The sequence below is a fragment of the Gymnoscopelus braueri genome, assembly GCF_963280865.1.
Source record: "Gymnoscopelus braueri genome assembly, chromosome: 24".
In the NCBI taxonomy this organism is placed as follows: domain Eukaryota; kingdom Metazoa; phylum Chordata; class Actinopteri; order Myctophiformes; family Myctophidae; genus Gymnoscopelus; species Gymnoscopelus braueri.
The window spans coordinates 29,807,456-29,827,988 of NC_137626.1; the positions used below are offsets into that span (position 1 = coordinate 29,807,456).

Consider the following 20,533-nt stretch of genomic DNA (forward strand, 5'->3'; position numbering starts at 1 on the left):
ATGACAGACACGCGCACACACGCACACACACACACAGACACACACACACACACACACACAGCAACTGGGGTAAGGTTCTGGGGGGGTCTTCTCCTAGGGGGAGGGTTTGCAGCTCAGCCAGTAGAAGTATTTGACCACCACCACCACCTCTGTGTCCAGAGAAGACGTCCCCATGGCACACAGCAGTCTGGGATGACAAAAGAACAAAGTCAGCTTGGGAAACACATTTTTCTTCAATAAAACAATTTCAGAATACAGTTTTCTCTACCATGGATAACATAACAAATAGCTGAACATAGACACAGTGGAATATTTAGATTCCAGTAGATGATATTACACACAGGTCTGGTAAAAAAGAATCTATTCTGCTTTCAGAGGTCTTGATGAATTGATGAATTGGATACATAGGACCACAATAGAAACAAGCCCTCAGGGCTTTTTGTGTTATCCGTTTAGCATCATTGTATAATTGTACCGCTGTACTTTTTGCAAACCGTTAATAAAGCATTCAACCAATCAATAAGAGCCCCTTGAAGCTTTGTGGATGTAGAGCAAGGGATGAACAAACCCTGACATCCTGACTAATATATATGTGATTAACAGAACAAAGACAAGATAGCTCACGATAGTCACTAACATTACTACCAAGCTAATTCTAAAAGCCCTTCTCTTCATGCCCTCCCCATTGTCCCTCTGTCCTTCTCCTGGTCCAGGCTGTTTCAGAGCTCTGAGGACCGAGAGGCAACAGAAAAGACACCACAGAAATTAACACAATGTAAAATCCCGCTAAGAAGTAACGCAACACAGTTGTTGACCAAAAATAAAGCGAGCTGAATGCAAGCACCGTCAGCCATACAACGCAGCAACAGGCCACCCTGTACCGAAGAGGTTTGTACCTGAGAAATAGCACAGGGTGGACCACCGCTATGTAACGCTCCACACAGATACACACACTGGAACGATGGAACAGAGAACCAGAAAAAAACAGCCAAAGAAAAGACATCCATGCCAAAAATAAGGTTTTGAGTGAAGAGCCATGCAACGTGAAAGACAGAGGCCAGGGACGAGATGATCGTAGATACAGTCAGGTTGAGATAAAAGAACTCGGAGGCTATCGTCCCACCGGCTCCGAGAATCAGCCGAAAAACGTAGCTGTTGATGGGGAGACCCAGAATGAAGTTGATAGAGTGGATAGCAGTTAGTAGCGCCAGGTCGGTGTTGAAGGGGATGGAGAAGTTCATGGTGTTATTTTCCAGTGCATCTGACTTAAGGCTCTGTGTGTGCCCTGCAACCGGCTCAGAAGAGCAAGACATAATGGCTGGGTGCAGTTGACTGAATAATATAACAATGACACAGCTAAACATTTTAAACAACTCTTCTCAATGTTCTTCTGAAAACCAAAACTATCCAATGAACAATAGCCCAAGCACACGGTTAAAGTGATCTCACGTTTTGGATGCCAGCAGAGTGTCTCAGATCTCTGACTTGGGTGTTTTGGTGAAGTCTCTTCTTCAGACATGTCACTTTCTTCCAGATATGTCCTTCAAATGATGTACTCTCTACTGTGCCTCCTCTAACCATTCCATTCCCTGCTCCTCCTTCCACTATATTGGCTGTTGTACAACTGCACATACAAGCATTTCTTTTGACGGTTATTCCATGGAAATGTATATTTAATCAGCTGGACAGTCATTAGGCAAACTTTGGGGCAACAATCATGTGGCAATAATTTGTGTATCACACATATATACGATAGCCATTATTTGCCCCGGGTTAAGTTTGATTTGATTTATTTAATTGTTTTCAGGCATCATACAAGAGTGTTAAAAAGACAATCAAGGATAATAAAACACAGTAAAGTCATCAACCTATATTTCCACTGTGGTCCCCACACAAATCGACAGATACTGACAAACATGTAAATAGCACATACTGTAATACACAATTTAGCATAATCAGATATAATCAGATATAATATATAATACATATTACACTCTTTATCATAACAATAGCCTAAAATAAATAAAGTAGGAGCTACTTGTATGCTCACACTGCTACCCTCTCAAGTAGCCTAAGTTCTACCTTGAATCTAAAAGTGCTTAGGGTGGGAATTAGTTTAACCTCAGTGTCCAGTATGTTCCACTGGGATGCCCCTGGATATGGAAAGGATCTTTTACCGATTTGATTCCTAAATGTAACGAGGCGAAGATTGGCGATGCCGCCACGGGGTGATGAATGAAAGAACAGAGAAGGGTGACTAACCAGCTTGCACTGGCCACTCACTAGAAATACATCAAAATATACTTAAGTTCTAAAAGTAAAAGTACTCATTATGCACAATATCCCATTTCACATGTTTCAAAATGTATACAAATCCTTCGAAAATAGATCTACAAACTCAAAATAGCCGATCTAAGCTTGTAGATGGGCTATTTTTGGCTGAAGTGGTTAATGAAGAAGTGGTTAATGTACTGTATGCTTTACAAAGTAACTAGTAACTAAGTTTTCAAATAATTGTAGAGGAGTAAAAGTACAATATTTGCCTCTGAGATGTAGTGGAGTAGAAGTGCAAGTACTGAAAATTGGAATTACTCCAGTAAAGTAAGAATAACTCAAAAGGTTACTGTTGTTGAACGTTCCTTGTCGCGACGCATGGCTACACCTTGTGGAGGTGTAAAGGCCCTGACAAATACAAAGTGTCAATGGTGAAGGTTTCTGTTATAATTCTACTTGTTTTCAAATGTTCTTTTATATTGTTTTTTTAAATTATGCTCTGTCTTGATGTGCTAATGCTTCATCTTTTCTGTAAAGCACTTTGAATCGCCTTGTTGTTGAAACGTGCTATACAAATAAACTTGCCTCGCCTTGCTTTTTTTGCCACCCTCTAGTTAAAATGACCCCTCCATGTCACATTCAAATGATGATTAGTGTGGTGCACGATGATGCAGAAACCACCTCATATAGAAAGGTTTCTCCTGTATGACCTACTCATGCATATTAGTAGTGCAGACGTCGGCAGCTAATTGCAACATGCAAAGCAAGATGGGACTACAGTAGTTGCACAGACAAATGGGGGAGGGGTACGTGGTATGCAAGTTGATATATATAAATTGATTCCGGGGTGGGTGGGTGGGTGGGTGGGTGGGGAGGTGATCTGGGGTAGTCATGCTCCATACAGTTGTATAAAAAGTAGGGGACACATTGCTTCGATTGCTCCATTGATCAGGCACCAGTGCTACAAGCTTGTGAGCTTGTTCATCAATGGTTTTTCAGTGCAATTCAAGTTTTTAAAAATATATATATTATTTTGGACTTGCAAGATGTAAATACGATTTCATAACTTCAGTCTTTTGTTTGCCTGTTCTGTTCACCTAGTCCTCATCTAGAAGATTTCAAAGGACACAGCTTTGAAGTCAGCGGTTAAAATATGTGATTTATATTTCTAAAGCCCTGTCCACCTGTCACAGGTATTAAAAATGTCATTTTTCCTGGACCTTTCATCCACAAGCAAACATGTTTTTGTCCCCTATGAACTAGCCTCGGAAACCCATGCTTTTTTTTTTGTTACAAAAGAAAAAAAGCCTGGGGGAGCCATGCAGGAACGATGGTCTTGGACCTTGTTATCTCCTAACCAATCAGAGTGCAGAGGGGCGTCGCTCTAAATTTGGTGACGTCAGCGTGCTCCGTGCACAGGCAGGGGGGGAGGGGAGGGGAGGCGAGGACATAGATTGGTGAAGCAATAGGAAGCCCCGCACGAATCCGTGCGGCTGAGTTTGGATCCGCCCTTAAAGACCATCGATTGGGCTCGTTCTCTCAGTCTACCTATGAACTGACTTAAAGGGATACTTCACTCTCCCGACGGGGACACATTTAAAAAAATTATTAAAAATAAATGAAAAAAGTTATGGAAAATTCATGGCCCCCTCACGCATTAGTAGGACACTCTAATGCGTGAGGGGGCCATGAATTTTCCATAACTTTTTTCATTTATTTTTAATATTTTTTTTAAATGTGTCCCCGGCCCGAGAGTGAAGTATCCCTTTAACTGACATTTTCCACCATTTTGCGTTTTCTTCAAAACACACTTTTAGCTACTATTCCTACAGAATTTCCCCAAAACTCACACAAATTGGTACACATTATCTCTGGGGTCATGTGATCAAGTGTGTTTTTTTTCGAATCCCATTCCAATTGGGTATGACTGCCTTCCAAAATGTGTGGGCCCTGGGCAACCCGGCCTGGCGGAGACCAGTGCTCACTTTTCACCTTTTGTTTTGAACTCACTTGTCCCTGATGTGAGCAGACAACCTTGTGGCTTCAGCAGGGTCCTGTTTCAGCAGAGCCTGGTAGCTGGAGAAGGTCTCCACCATACACACATATGCATCCAGAGGCATGGGCTTCCTCACTGGGACACACTCATGCCTGCACAAAAAAGACACGCACGCACATGCACGCACATGCACACACGCACGCACGCACGCACGCACGCACGCACGCACGCACGCACGCACGCACGCACGCACACACACACACACACACACACACACACACACACACACACACACACACACACACACACACACACACACACACACACACACACACACACACACACACACACACACACACACACACACACACACACACACACACACAGCCGTCCATGAAGTCATTTATAATGACAGTCAACCTGTGGGCTGGGGACCACTGGTGGGCCGTGCGGATATTGGAAGTGGGCCCCCAAATAATTGGCAAAACACCAAGATTTTAATGATAACATAACATTCATATTTAAAAAAAACATGTAAGAAAATGTTCTTCTTTAAAACCTTGAAAAAATTGTTTTCATTGTGATACAGATAGATCTAAGCAATTGATTGATCACAATTGATTGATCATTAAAATAAACATGCTCTGATAATGCCCTTTAGAGATTTTCAAGTGGGCCCTGATCCAGAAAAGGGTTGGGAACCACTGGCTTATAGTATACTGTGCACCTGCAACGTCATGATTATGACACTTACTATACTGTAACTAGGACAGCACTTTTACACTAATTTACATAACACTCAGGAACAGTTGGCCACTGCCTGAGGAAGACGTGTTTGAAATGCATCAAGGTTTTTATTTTTGTTTGGGTATATATTATTTAAAGATCCATAATGTTTGTCACATTGTTCGGTGAGTGACAGACAATGGTGGAAGAAGCGATGCGACGCATTGTGAGCTTGTAGATCGGATATTTTCAAATAGCTTATGTATAAAATAGGGCTAAAGTGGTTAATGTATGTTTTATAATATAGTAATTAATATCTGCAAAGTAACTAGTGACTAAAGTTTTCAAATAATTGTAGTGGAGAAAAAGTACAATATTTGTACTTTTTAAAGCAATAGTAAAAGTATTGTAAATTGGAAATACTCTAGTAAAGTAAAAAGTATCTCAAAATTGTACTTAAGTACATATACTTAGTTACTTTCCACCACTGGTGAGAGCGGTAGTGATCCATAGTACCATTGCTACTGCCAGTAGTACGTGCTCAAGGCAGTTCGAGGATTTCAAATATCTCGGTGCCTGGAACAGGATCCGAAGGCCCGAGGGCACTCGCCTGGAATGCCCTGCCATGGGATGAGGAGATTAGGGATATCTGAGAGGGGAGATGACCTCAAGTGCGGTTGTTTGTGGTTACAGTAGAATCAGTACTGCTGATACGTACGGCTAAGACATTGATGCGTACGGCTAAGACATTGATGCTCACAGTACAGCAGGAAAAGGCCCTGGATGGCGTCTACGTACATAAGAATGCCATGAATCGCATGTGATGTCACATGGGAGGACCACGTCAGAAACATGGACAGTGGTGTAAAGTAACTAAGTACATGTAGTCAAGTACTGTACTTAAGTACAATTTTGAGGTATTTTTTACTTTACTGGAGTATTTCCAATTTTCAGTACTTTTACTTCTACCCCACTACATCTCAGAGGCAAATATTGTACTTTTACTCCACTATAATTATTTAATCACTTTAGTTAATAGTTACTTTGCAGATATAAATCATTATATTATAAAACATACATTAACCACTTTACCCCTATTTTATACATAGGCTATTTGAAAATAGACAATCTACAAACTCACAATGCGTTGCGATGCAACGCGTTGTGAGCTTGTAGATCTGCTATTTTCAAACATTTTAGTACTTTTACTTTTGGTACTTTAAGTATATTTTGATGCCAATAGTTTTGTACTTTTACTCGAGTAACATTTTGAACACAGGCCTTTTACTTGTAAACAGAGTATTTTTATATCGTGGTATCGGTACTTTTACTTAAGTAAAATATCTGAGTACATCTTCCACCACTGAACGTGGACCTCTATGGGGGCCACCCACGGGTCACGGATAAAGGTCAGAGAGAGAAGGATGAGGCTGAATGGGCACTGTGTGTCGGGCACCTGGAACTGATTGCAAGCCCACTGACACTGTGGGAGCCGACCCCAAAGCCCAGCAAGGAGGGGAAGAGGGGGCGCACCACCTACGTGGTGGACACACTGGGGCGTGACAGCGGAGCTAACAGCGCTGCTGAGCTCCAGACCCTGATGTTGGAGAGGAGGGAGCGGAGGGTGGCGATACAGGAGTCCCGAGTTGGTGTCAGCTAGTCCGCACTCTGGCGTCGCATTGTTGTAGCAGAGTACCCAGGACAGTCTTTTTTCATTTTTGTTTATAATAATAACGCTGGCAGGTTTCTGTCTCAAAGACCCCTCCCCCCGAACACACACACCTCCCATGACACGTTCATACTGTATGCAGACAGTAAGCATTTTATCCATAAAGTAAAGGAAAAAAATGGAACAACAACGACAGGTTAAGTCCTGGCATTTTAGGCGGCGTTCTACTCACATATTGCTGACATGATATGATAATCCATTATAAGGATTTACATTACAAAGCACACATTTGCCCGGTTTGCAAAATATGATTTCAAGTCATTGTAGTCAGCAGAAACACTCACCACTCTTTGTCAGGGTAGGGCCAGGCGTCAAACATGTCTTTATAGAGGGGCCGTGTGTGGAGTCCTATTGTCGCACTGCGATAGGGCAGCAAGGCAGCATAGAACTAGAATAATAACAAAAATGTATATAGCATGCAGATAAAATACACTATTCAATATCACTATTGTCTAATCAAAATAATAGTGCTACAGAATAACGAAATCCTAAAACCTGAGACCTTGTTTGACAAAATAATGATACTTTTACAGACCATTTTGTTTTAGGCATAATGAATCACACATTTTAGGAAATACATTTAAATGTATCTTGTTTATCCTCTCTCTCAAAAACATGATGGTTTTGCCACTTTAAATACTTGCTTTTATAACTATTAGCCTACAACAACAGCTGAAGGTAGAGTGCTGCAATTTGTAGTCTTAAACCCGGAAGTGAGTTCAAAATATGTTTATTTTTTTACTCCCAAAGGACTCATGTGTAAAATAAGGTTTGTGGTTAACATAATCATAAGAAATTGTATTGTTTTTGGGAGGTTTAATTTATCGAAAACGGTGGGAACCCATGGCAGAGGTAACTCCAGGTTGGCCTGCAACATTTTTTGTATTGAGTAGCAATACAAAGTCTTCTTTCCCATTTCTAACACTTCAGTTCAGCATGATATTTTGAATGTGCTGCTATAAAAGCTATAACTGATGAACACAGACATGCACATCCCAAACCAGAAGTTGGGCAGGTGCTGAGAGACGATTAGTGCAGGAAAAATAAAAAAATGATTATAGAAATAATAATAAAACGCTCACACACTGTAGGGCTCCACAGATAAGAAAAATCGTTGACGTTTAGAGCTACAGACTCTTCAGACTAAGGCCACTGCATGCTCCGATTTTAGGTGACTACTACACCCACCTCACATCATTGTTGAAAATAGGCCATCACACAAATTTTACTGCCAACCAGGGTGATTCCTATGGAATCCCATTTGTCCAAAAAACAAGGACTCGAGCGAGGGAGAGCGGTGCCCGGCGTTGAGTCGTTATCGGATAGGCGGTTGTCCAGAACCGCCGATCCGACTGAAAATGCCCATATGTAGGCATATATGGACATGCAGTTGTCCAGAACCGTGGATCCAACCAATATGAGCAATGAGCATTATACTGATGAAATCAGGGATCTCCATATATGGGCATAAAACAACTTGACTCACAACTTGCATTGATCACGACTTGCAGTAGGCCGGTGCACGGGCACCGGTCTAGTTATTTTAATAGTGGTTAAAAAAACAACACAATTCTGTAGTGAATGTTGAAAACCGGGACATTTAAAGTTTTACAGATATTCGTCAGGGCTCGAGACACCCAAACCGGGACGTCTGCTCACCGTATCTATGACGTCTTTAGCTTTTCTCTCTCTCTCTCTCTTTTCTTTGTACCTCTTTGCAGATGCGGTTGAGTTGCTCAGACACGTTTCCATACTCCAGGTCAAAGTCCATGGTGTAGCTGAGCAGCGCCAGGCAGCCTCCAGGCCTCAGCACCCTGTCGGCCTCCTGGAGGAACCGAGGCCTGTCAAACCAGTGAGCCGCGATAAAGGCCGTCACCAGGTCAACCTCACCCGCCGCAAGCGGCAGCTCTTCGGCCGGACATTGCCTAGAGCAGGGGGTTGGTTGGGAACAGACGAGGTAAGGTAAGGTAAATGTATTTATAAAGCGCCTTTCAGAACAGATGTTACAAGGCGCTGTACAAATGTGCTAAAATAAAAGAAGAATATCACTTTAAAATACCAAAGAGCAATAATGCAGATAAGTTACAAACAGAGCAGCAAAACAGTACATAGAAATAAACAATACATAGAAATAAACAATATTACAAACCAAAATGTTTGCGAAACAAATGATTTTTTTGCAGCTTTTTAAAGGCATTGACTGACTCAGAAAAGACAGTGGTAAGCCTTATTTTTTATTCTTGCTCTGTAAAGCACTTTGAGCTGCATTTCATGTCATGAAAGGTGCTATGCAAATAACGTTTTTTATATTATTATTATTCCAGAGAGTAGGGGCTACCACTGCAAAAGCTCGATCACCTTTTGTTTTTAGCCTCGTTGTAGGGACATTGAGAAGGCCTTTGTCTGAAGATCTAAGTAATCTCACATTGACCTTGGGGCGCAATAGCTCGGTTAAATAACTTGGGGCCAGCCTATGCTTTATAGGTAAAATCATTTTAAAAACAATTCTGCAGTCAATTGTATATGTTTTACAGTCTATGGGCAAAACTTATGGCTGAGCAGAGGAGACACTGGTGTTTTTGCTGGCGCAAAGGAATCAAAATAGAATGGAAAACAGCAACCTTCAACTGTTGGCAGAATAGCTATGTTTCAGCCAACTCCTTCCCCACATTGTTGGGAAATCCCAGTGGGACTACAGGGTGATTTAGGCTTAGTTGCATGCCAGTGTGTCGTGCACTGAAAATAGCCAATTTACAAGCTCACAATGTGTCACGCTGCGTCACATTTTGAGCTTCTAGATTGGCTATAATCAGCGCAGGACACTGGTGAGCGATCAAGTATAATTCAGGGGTAATGTTACCATTTGGTCTGCTGCAGTTCCTTGCTGACAATAATATATCTTATTCATTAAATGTAAGTGATTTTGTCACTGTCTTTTGAGAATAAATAAGGCTATAAGTAATATTTGCTAATCTATATTTATATACAGCACGCACGACGCACGCACGCACGCACGCACACACGCGTCTCAAACATACAACCCATTTGAATTTAACTGACTTGAAATGCGTACCACCACCCTACCTGTATGAAACATTTGGAGGGTTGCTATTGGCGATGGCCAGCTCCAGCTGAGCAGGACTGATGTCGGTCCCAACCACTTTGGCGAAGTAGGGAGCCAATAGGATCGTCCCCTGTCCTGAGCCACAGCCCACATCCACCGCCAGGTTCAACGGCCCTGCTGCCTAGCAACAATGCAACACACAACTATATGAGAACAGTGCAGTGCAACAGTGGTTCTCAAACATCTTCATGTCAAGGACCCCCAAATTAATATGTATTTGGGCTGTGGACCCCCATCTGAAAATATTTCGTTAAATGTTTCAAAAATATTCAAACATTTTCACAGTTTGTCAAGCATTTTTTTAAATAGCCGATTTACTGTACGTAGATCGGCTGTACAAGCTCACAATGGCCATTTTTTAAATAGCCGATGTAGGGTTAAAGTGGTTAACCATTTTGATGCTATATTAACACATTTTACTGGGGACCCCCTCAACTCAAGGACTCAAGGGCTTTATTTTAAATCTGAACAACCAAGCTGAGTGGGTTTAACAAAAACTAAGATCTGGCAAAGATGTGTACAGTAGCCTATAATGTGTAACAAAAACAAGCATACAAACTCCATATCGCATAGAATGTCCGCATGTGAACCGCATTTAGCATAAAGACTTAAATTAATATGTATATTATTATCCAATCCAAACCAAACTACTTCAATTATAGCACATTTTTTTCAGGTACGTTATTCTGGCCTCCTGTTGGCGCTATAATAGGCCAATGTGAAAAGGGTGCCAACCGTTTCATTTATTCTTGCATTTACACTGCATTCATGATTTGAGGCATTTTGTTCCAAAAATGTGTTTTGCTAAATTAGACCTGCTGGTGGCGCTATAACAGGCCAATGTGAGAAGGTTCAAAACGGACCAATCCTGCAAACTTTGGAAGCCAACCTTAGGCAATGAGGATAGAATATGGGAAATTGGACAGATCTGTGTTGATCACATGACTATAGAGATACTGTGTACTGATTTGCATGACGTTTGGATACAATTTGTAGGAGTAATATTAAAAAATGGGTTTTGCACAAATCGGCCTCCTGGTGGCGCTAAAACAGGCCCATGTGAAAGATTTGGGGCAGAAGTTCATCAGAAGAAGTGGCATCCAGGGAGTGTGTGTGCACAGTTTCGGAGCGACCGGGCCAACGGTGCCGGAGATTAGCTGGTGACAGACGGACACACGGACACACACACGGACACACGGACGGACGGACAGGGGGTAAAACATACTCTCTCGCGAAGGCGGAGACAATGAACGCACTATAAGCTTAAGAAAATTATAATAAAAGCATAATAAAATAAACGTAAATCACTAAAATACAAGACACACAAGCATCAACAGTCAGTTAATCTAGGCAGAGACCACAAAACTCTCAAGCTGGATTCAAAGCCAGTAAGCTACGTTATAAAAGTGAGACGTGAGATGTAAATGTTTCAACGGTGGGGACATTTTGATATGGGAGGGTATATACTGTAGCTCATTCCATAATTTGGGGGCTTCTACTGAAAAGGTGCTGTCGCCTCTGGTTTGTAAACCTGTCTTTGGGATGGCAAAATGCAGCTGATCAGCGGACCGCAGTGACCTTAAAGGACCATAAATAGGACTGTGAAAGGTCAGAGAGGTACTGAGGCAACAAACCATTCAGTGATTTAAAGACAAACGAATAAAAAGGCTTAAAATCAATTCTGAAGCAAACAGGGAGCCAGTGGAGAGTAGCCAGAATCAGTGTGATATGATCATGCTTGCGGGTTCCAATTACCATAATATGAGGTAACGTATATATCCTTGTTAACCACTTAAACCAAAGCTTTTGTATTCTGGGGAAAACCTTTTGCAGAAAACAGAAAAGACACTAGTATAGAGCCCAGAGGGACTCTGGTCAACCAATTTTAGAGGTTACGTTTTTAATTTAACTCGAACAGGAGTGAACAGATCTGTACACTCGCTGAGTTAAACTAACACTAAGGACTTTGCTGTGAAGGGACCCTACCAGTGTTGCCAAATTGTGTGAGAAAAATAAGCAACCAGGTCTAGGAAAACAAGCCCAAACCCTATATACTGTATATATCGGCTATATATAAATAGCCGATCTACAAGCTCACAAAAATGTGGAATATTTGGAAGATATAAATATGCCCAAACCACACAAAGAAACAAGCCCCAAAAAACGGAACCCGCAACTACTAACATTTACAAGCAACGTTACAGGAAAAGAAGCCCAAAGTCGCTTATAATAAGCGGACATGGCAACACTGGCCCCTACCTACCTTTCTCTGCAGGAAGTCAACAACCTCAGGGATCAGTTCATTGGGGGTCACCCTGTATTTCAAGTAAGCAACCGCGTGCTCTTTGCCTTCAAAGCGACGGTCACACATGATCCTCCTGTCCTGTGCTATAGACTTCTGTCTAACCAGCTGGTTTCGCTGTAATCTTAGCCTCACGGGCCAGGCTCTGTTTGCAATCTTAGTATTATAGATATGGTAAGCTGTTCATTAACTTTCCACTTTAAATGAAAAAGAACCTGAAAAAGAAACAACGAAAAAAAGCCTGTCTGCATGCAACTCAAAGGTCACCGGGTTGTAAATGTTTGCTCAGGAAAGTTGAGTTTTTGTTAAAAAGAATGACAGCTAAATTGACAAAATGGCAATGCAGAAGGGTGAATAAACCTGATATAGCCTAACACTAACACAGAAATGGATATAATAATGAGCACTGAACAGAAAATGCAGATTTCTTCTAGTTTAGCACACAGTTCTTGATTTGTGTACTTGAACTTGCTTTCAATGGACAGCAGATGGCGCTAAATGCACATCTATGATGCTTGATGCCAACCGCACATGCAGTATCCTGTGCAATATAAGCCTACTGTCAGACCTTGTTGTGACTGTATGTATGTATAGGCACATATGCTGTGGAAACATTTAACACATGCATGTATTAAAGCTGCAATCTGGGACATATTTTAATTAATAAAAGGTTAATTTATCCAATCTGTGTGGTAGAGCATAGAGACATTTGCAGGGTAGTTGGAGGTGGTCTCCCTGCTTTTCCATTGAGAAATTCAGATCCTGGTCTCAGGTACGAGAACAATACTGGTTGACAGGAAGCTGGCTGCCCTGCCTGAAGCTCATAAGCACAATATCTCCCCCCTGGCCAAATTCCCTCTCCCTTGAGCGGTCACTGTTTGGTTTCTCACGTGGCAGACCTGACCCAATGTGTCGAATCCTGGGTATTATAGTTGCATTTAGCTCTCTCTGTCAGGAGGGGAGGTAAAACTTACGGATTGTGGCTTTAATCTTAATGACCTTCTCCCAAACAGAAACAGCCCAAAAAATGGGCTGTTTCAAATGGGGATTTCATAAGCCGTCTGGCTCGGTTGATCTCAGTCGTGTGAAACTATTCTCACTGGCAATAACTTGACCACAGTAAATACTTTATAGCAGCGATTCCCATGTGGGCCCCCAAATAATTGGCAAAACACTACGATTTAAATAATATAAAACTTTAGTTTTCATTGTGTACCCGATAAATAGGAACTTTAAATATAATCGATCCAGTCGAGAGTCTATTGGTTGATCATTAAAATAAACATGCTCTGAAAATGCACACGGTCCACCCATCTGACCTCTTAACCTTGGCTGCTGTGTTACAGTATGTGGTCAGATGGGTGGACCACGAATGCTTTAGAGATTTTCAAGTGGGCCTTGTTCCAGAAAAAAACACTATTATTAAATATTATGTATTATAAAGACAGTTGGGTTGGTGTCTAAATTTACCTACAGTGCCGCATTAATGCTCAGTGGTAAGAGAAAAGAATACAAGAACGCTCGCCCCAAAACACGCTCGCCCCGGGTCAAATCCGGCGACCTCGGAACGGTCGCCACCAGTTATTCCTAAACGTAACCTAAGTCAAACCTATGCCTAAACCTAACCTTATTCCTAAACGTAACCTCAGTAAAACTATGCCTAAACCTAACCTTATTCCTAACGTTAACCTCAGTGAAACTATGCCTAAACCTAACCTTATTCCTAACGTTAACCTCAGTGAAACTATGCCTAAACCTAACCTTATTCCCAAACGTAACCTCAGTAAAACTATGCCTAAACCTAACCTTGTTCCTAACCTTAACCTCAGTAAAACGAATACAATCACACAAGAACCGCTGGGGGGTGAGCGGTCCGTGAAAGAAATGAGCGGTCCGTGAAAAAAATTGCGGCGTATTTTGGGGTGAACATTCCGGTTACCAGTGAAAAATGCACCCTCAGAGTAAAATGAGCACAGAGGATTCTGCTATATAGTGCATCTATCCCACTTGTGATCATATTCTCCCATTTTTCCCCCCTTAATGCAACAGAATGCATTCCCACAAACGCACTTCACAATGCGATGCAGTGGAGTAGGCCTCCTCATCCCTGAAGGATTCCACGCAGAGCCCTGGCTGGCTGACAGGCAGGGCTTGAAACCAGACCCAGCTCCTATCGTCGTGGTCGGCAAGAAACCTCCCATCTCCATATTTCAACTTGTTATGTTTTTTTTCGTCAATGACTATGACTCCATCATACCTAGTGAGAATAACAGCTCTACAAAACCGTTTTTATTTATTAAAATAAATAAATAAAAACGGTTTTGGACATACAAGGTTTCCACCCGACAGCGACGCCATACTCACCAAGGCCTGGAACGCTGTCTTCTCCACCCAATCAACACGCATCGATCCATCCCCATCCACCGATCAATATCTGTCGTCAGATATTGTTTGTTATAGGGATTGTGTTAGCGGGGGGGGGGGGGGGGACCAGAGGGGGCACTGGACAGCTGTGCAACCCCCAACCCTACTGCCCTGCCACGTTCCTCCACCCCCCCCCCCCTTAACCCTAGACCCCCCACCCCCACACCCAGCCAGCCCGTCCCCTGTGAGGCAGACCACTCAGTGCCTTCATCAAACCAGTCAGCAACATGCAACTCAAACCACTACAGCGGATGTGAATGTCTGTGTGCGCGTGTGTGTGGGTGTGTGTGTGTGTGTGCGCGCGTGTGTTTGTGTGTGTGTGTGTGTTTCTATGCCATATGTCTCCACTCCGCACAAGTAAATAGACATTGTGAGGACATTGTTCCTGGTCCTCACAAGATAAATGTATTTTTTTAGTTAACAAGCTTGGCTACCGATGTAAAGAAAACAAGTGCATCTGTGTCTGTCTGCGTCTGTGTCCTTTTTGTGCGTCTGTCTGTATGTGTGGGTGTGTGCTAGGGTTTCAGACGATAGAAGCACGTGCAATATTGTTTTAAATGCGGAAGTCTTGCAATCCCAGATTTGACCACCAGGCGACGGCAGCTGCACTGTTCGACCGCGGTTCTGGGGGCTTGGTTCAGAGTATGGGAAGCCATTGGCGGCCCCTCATTGGCTGGCCTTTGGCCAATAGGGAGAAAGTGAGAAAGTAACGAGAAAGTGACGACTAGTTGCAGTGTCTGTTTATTGACAGCTTTGCCAAGCTGTAATTCTTTTTTTTTTGGGAGTTGGGTTTACAATTCAGGTTGGGATTAGGATTAGACTTTTAGGGATTTGGTTTAAGGGTTAGGAGGCTAGAGTTATGCCTGAATAACACTTTGTTGTCCACCACCGTCGTACATTGAAAATGCCGAACAAACGCATCGCTGTGCGACACGTTGTGAGCTTGTAGATCTGCTATTTTCTGCTTTAGTGTGGCAGCCATAACTTCGCTGTTCTATTGTTGATGTCCTCACAAGTATAGTAATACAAACGTGTGTGTGTGTGTGTGTGTGTGTGTGTGTGTGTGTGTGTGTATGTGTCCTTGTGCAGCCAGGGCTGGTGTGCATGTGTGTGTGTGTGTGTGTGTGTGTGTGTGTGTGTGTGTGTGTGTGTGTGTGTGTGTGTGTGTGTGTGTGACTCGGCCATGAACGATAGGCTTTGGGGGGAAAATGTTGTCACACAAATACACGTGTTTACCCAGACACAACCAATTTTTCATGCCGGGTCTTATGACAGTGTTTTCACACACACACACACACACACACACACACACACACACACACACACACACACACACACACACACACACACACACACACACACACACACACACACACACACACACACACACACACACACACACACAATCGGAGAAAGTGCTGGAGAACATGAAGTCAATGGAGTCAGACGAACAGCCTCATGTATTGCTTTAATATCTGCAGGCGTTTGTTGCCGCAATAAAAAAGAACTATGGATGCATTTCTGTCAACAGTGAAGAGCAGCGTTACAAGTACGACTTGATGGTTCTCCACTTAGGCTACTGCTACTTCTCTAATCCCATTAGACGGCTGGACTGGAAGCCAGCAATATGCAGGGCCTCCAGGACTGAAGTTGAAAACCACTGTGCTAGAAAGGTCACAGGTCCGATCCCTAGAAAATGTCGGTATAGCCATTGGAGGCCCATTGGGTATACAGGTTTTTACTTTCAAACGAACATGAGGGAAGTGGATTTCACACTGCAGAGTTCTGAATGTTAACTCGGAGAGTGTAGAAATGGAACTACGGGTCCCTCAAGGGTCCATTTTGACCATTAACTACTCTCATTCAGTTAAGAAAACAAGAAGAGTCACGCAGTACATCTGCAGCCTTTACACTCTAAGAATTTAGTATGTTACAGACTTTTTAACCGTTTATGATCTGAATATTTATTTTTGTATTTTGTTACAAATGTGTCTTGTTATACATCGAGAACCATGTCGGACATAAATGTTTAATTATGATTTCACATGCTGCTATCCTCTGGGTGGACTGATTAAATGCTGTTATTGTTCACTTGGAATAAAACCAAACCCTTATGGGTTCATTTCTACACTCCCAGAGTTGAGGCCGATTCTACAAATGTCTTCTAACAGTTTTCTGAAAAACTTGTTGCTACATCAGTAGTGCTCAAAACTTTTCATGTCAAGGACCCCCCAAAATTATATGTTATTTGGCGGCCGACCCCCATCTCAAAAATATTTTGTTCCAGGGACCCCCAGAAGCAAAGATTTGAGTAAAAAAAAATGCTTTTAAAATATATGTATATTCAAAGATTTGCACAAATGTTCACGATTTTTCAAAAATAGCAAATTTACAAGCTTGTGACGCGCTATGAGCTTGTATATCTACTATTTTGGAATATCTAAAATCTAAAATGACACAGATGCTTTCCAGGTATTAATGGGTTAAATCGACTTTAGGGTTTCGCAGTGCACCCTTTCTGGAAGAGATATGCTAATCACTGTTTGGTTGGAATGATAAAGAAAGGATCATCATGAATCTCTGCATAACAGCATGGATTCTATCTGTACAGCTATAATACCACTTCACAATGTGCATAACATTATGAGTGCCTGATGCTCTTTTTCCACCAATTAGACTTCGATTGGGTGGAAGCAACGATCCCTTATTGATCTCACCTGCTAATTCCCCTTCAGGTCATGAAAGCCAGGATGTAAATGAAGGCCATAACAATATGTTAAACAAGAATTCTTTACGCCCGGAGACAAATCAAAAAGCATAATATTGAGTCTTTTGTAGGTTTTCCCTTCACTTTGTTTTGCTATAATTATGCCACTTGAAAGAGCATTTCAAAATCACAGCTAGTCCCTTCTTGAACATTTAAACATTTTATAAACCGACTAAATGACTAGATTCAACAGCATGACTCTCTTCTATACACTTTCCTCTCTTTCTGCACGGCGAAGAGAAAACGGCCATATATGTATGTGCGCGCGCGCTGTGAAGATAAAATGGCCGCGTGCGCGCACGCGCGCCTTTAAAAAACTTGATTGTCTCCAAAATTGGAGTTACAAGGTCTGTCGGCGGCGGGAGATAGACGTTAGATCAAGTCCCCGGCATCATGAAGTAGGACATGAGAGGAAGAGGCTCTAATGTGTCCTCCCGTGCCTTCATGTTTTATGGCGGTGCTACATATTGTGCCAAACAGCCCCTACACAGTCTTTCACCAAGATATGAACCTCCTAAATCTCCACCCGTTAAAACTTCACTCAGGTATAAGTCTCTGTTCTCCCCCGCCGGTTGTAAAGCACAGAGATCTGAGATGCAGCCGCTCCTATAAGCCTTGATTTATACGTCGTCGTATTGTGGTGCCGCGCGCCGTTAAATAGTCGATCTACAAGCTCAAAACGCGCCGTTAAATAGTCGATCTACAAGCTCAAAACGCGCCGCGTTTGCGGCGCGTTTTGAGCTTGTGGATCGACTATTTCCGGCACGCGGTACCTTAGTAAGACGGACTGTAATTTAACCAACAGTCGCTGTTTTCTTTTCCTTTATTTATTTTTTTGTTCCTTTTTTAATAGCCAGGAATATTCTCCTCTCCCTCTCTCACGCAGAGGCGGGAAGACTCACCGGGCCTAATCCTGAGCTCTGAGGAGAAGAGGTAGATATTGGCTTTGATGAAAGAAATGGATTAAACAGATTACATTAAAGGCCAGTCTAATTGAACCGATCTATCCTGATTCTGCTGCATGGAGATAAATGATGAGAGGCCCAGATACCATGTCTGGGCTCTGTCTGTGTGCTCTGTCTGTGTGCTCTGTCTGTGCGTGCGTGCGTGCGTGCGTGCGTGCGTGCGTGCGTGCGTGCGTGCGTGCGTGTGTGTGTGCGTGTGTGTGTGTATGCACATTAATGCATATGTGTATTTGAGTGTATGTTTTGTCACAACCGAGCTCAATGGGGCCTTACAAAGATGAGACTGGTTTCCTCCCGCAATAAGAAAAAATAACTCACTAACAAACCAAATTCAGAAGGATATACTGGTGTAAATGTAACAAAACAACAAAGAGAAAATAGAAATGAATTAAAAACACACTAAATGTGCGGGTAAAGAGGGTTCTTGGTAGGGCTGGGCAATTAACCGAAAATATATCGAAACCATAATCTCTTAATCATGTATATTAATAGTTCCTACCCAATCAGGAGAACACTGGTCACAGCTGGCAGCCGTCCTAGTTCAAGCCTAGATTATCTCTTGCACAATCTTTGAACGCAACAGAGACGTTCACAACAGGAAGATATCTGCTCCACAGACCAGAAGGATATTAGACCAACCACGACATGGTGTTTACAAAAATGTGTTTGAAAATATCTTTAACCCATTAAGACCTGAAGCCGACTACAAATGTCTTCTAAATCCCAACAGTATTCTGAAAAACGTATGTCTCTATATCAGTGGTGCTCAAACTTTTTGATGTCAAGGACCCCCCAGAATGATATGTATTTGGCCGCCACCCCCATCTGAAAATATTTTGCTCCAGGGACCCCCATGAAGCGTTTGAGTTCAAAATGTTCACTTGAAAAGAATATATATATATATTCAAAGATTTGCACACATTTTCACGATTTTTCAAAAATAGCAGATCTACAAGCTCGTAGCGCGGCACTTGGTGCCGCGCTACGAGCTTGTATATCTGCTATTTTTGAATAGCCAAAGTGTAATATAATGCTTTTTAGCTCAAATCAAAAAATGACACAGGTCTTAATGGGTTAAAATATATATATATATATTTTTTTCATTTCTGCAAAGCAGCTAGCAATAGGTCTCGACGAAATTTGAGTTATTTACGGACTAGGACTGCACAGGCGAAACAGGAGTGGAGAAATAACATCCTCTTTATTTTCTACTCATTTTCAGAGCTTCTGAAGGAGCCTATACAGACTGTTGTGGAAGCATTTGAAAATTGTGGGAGCCTCAACCAACACACATCTGTCTTGAAAGAATATATTTCAATATCCTATATCAGCCTTCTGTAGGAAAGAGCTACACAGGCCCTAAAAGGCAGAGGCAGGGACAGTGCTTGTGAGATTGTCTGTGTGTGTGTGTGTGTGTGTGTGTGTGTGTGTGTGTGTGTGTGTGTGCGTGTGCGTGTGCGTGTGCGTGTGCGTGTGCGTGTGCGTGTGCGTATGTGTGTACACATATTGCATTCCTGTTCTGCTCCCCATAAGAAATCTGCTACAAATAACTTTATCTAGTCGTGCTCTAGTCTACTTCTGTCCCTCTCCCTCTGCTATTCATCTCAGCACTGCCTATATTCATGCACTTCATACATAGAGCTCCAATATTGGTATTTTCATGAATACAATGTCATTTTAACCAATCTGTATTGTATTTTAATACAATATTATTAATAGATATGCAGTCTCTCTAACTCATTGAGACATTTATACCCTGGTGTCAGCAGTGGTGGAAAGTACATTTACTCAAGAACTGTACTTAAGTACCATTTTGATGTGTTCTTACTTTACTGGAGTATTCCCAATTTTCAATACTTTTACTTCTACTCCACCACATCTCAGAGCCACTACAATTATTTGAAAACTTTACTTACTAGTTATTTTGTAGATTTTAATTATTATTACAAAACATAACCACTTCAGCCCTATTTAGACTTTGAAATACAAGCTCACAACGTGTCGCATAAATAGATTTTAATACATTGTATACATAATAATGATACCTTGAGAAATGGGACATTGTGCAAATGTGCATAATGACTTTACTTTTGGTACTTTATTTTGTACTTTTACTCAAGTAACTTTTGATTACCAGACTTTTACTTGTAACAGTGTTTCTACATTGCAGTATTGATACTTTTATTTAAGATTTTTTTTTAGTACTTTTACCACCACTGAGTAGCC

General features: G+C 42.0%; 1 protein-coding gene across 1 annotated transcript; it reads right to left on the reverse strand.

Moving 5' to 3' along the window:
• Nucleotides 1-93: 93 nt before the first annotated feature.
• On the reverse strand, nucleotides 94-12,220 carry LOC308080569 (putative methyltransferase; the record flags this gene model as incomplete). The annotated part of the gene is made up of 7 exons (XM_080422463.1): nucleotides 94-187; nucleotides 4,285-4,422; nucleotides 6,537-6,593; nucleotides 7,010-7,113; nucleotides 8,437-8,650; nucleotides 9,810-9,970; nucleotides 12,113-12,220. The coding sequence occupies 7 exons, from the start codon at nucleotides 12,218-12,220 to the stop codon at nucleotides 94-96; spliced, it is 876 nt and encodes a 291-aa protein (XP_080278589.1).
• Between the last annotated feature and the right edge of the window lie 8,313 nt (nucleotides 12,221-20,533).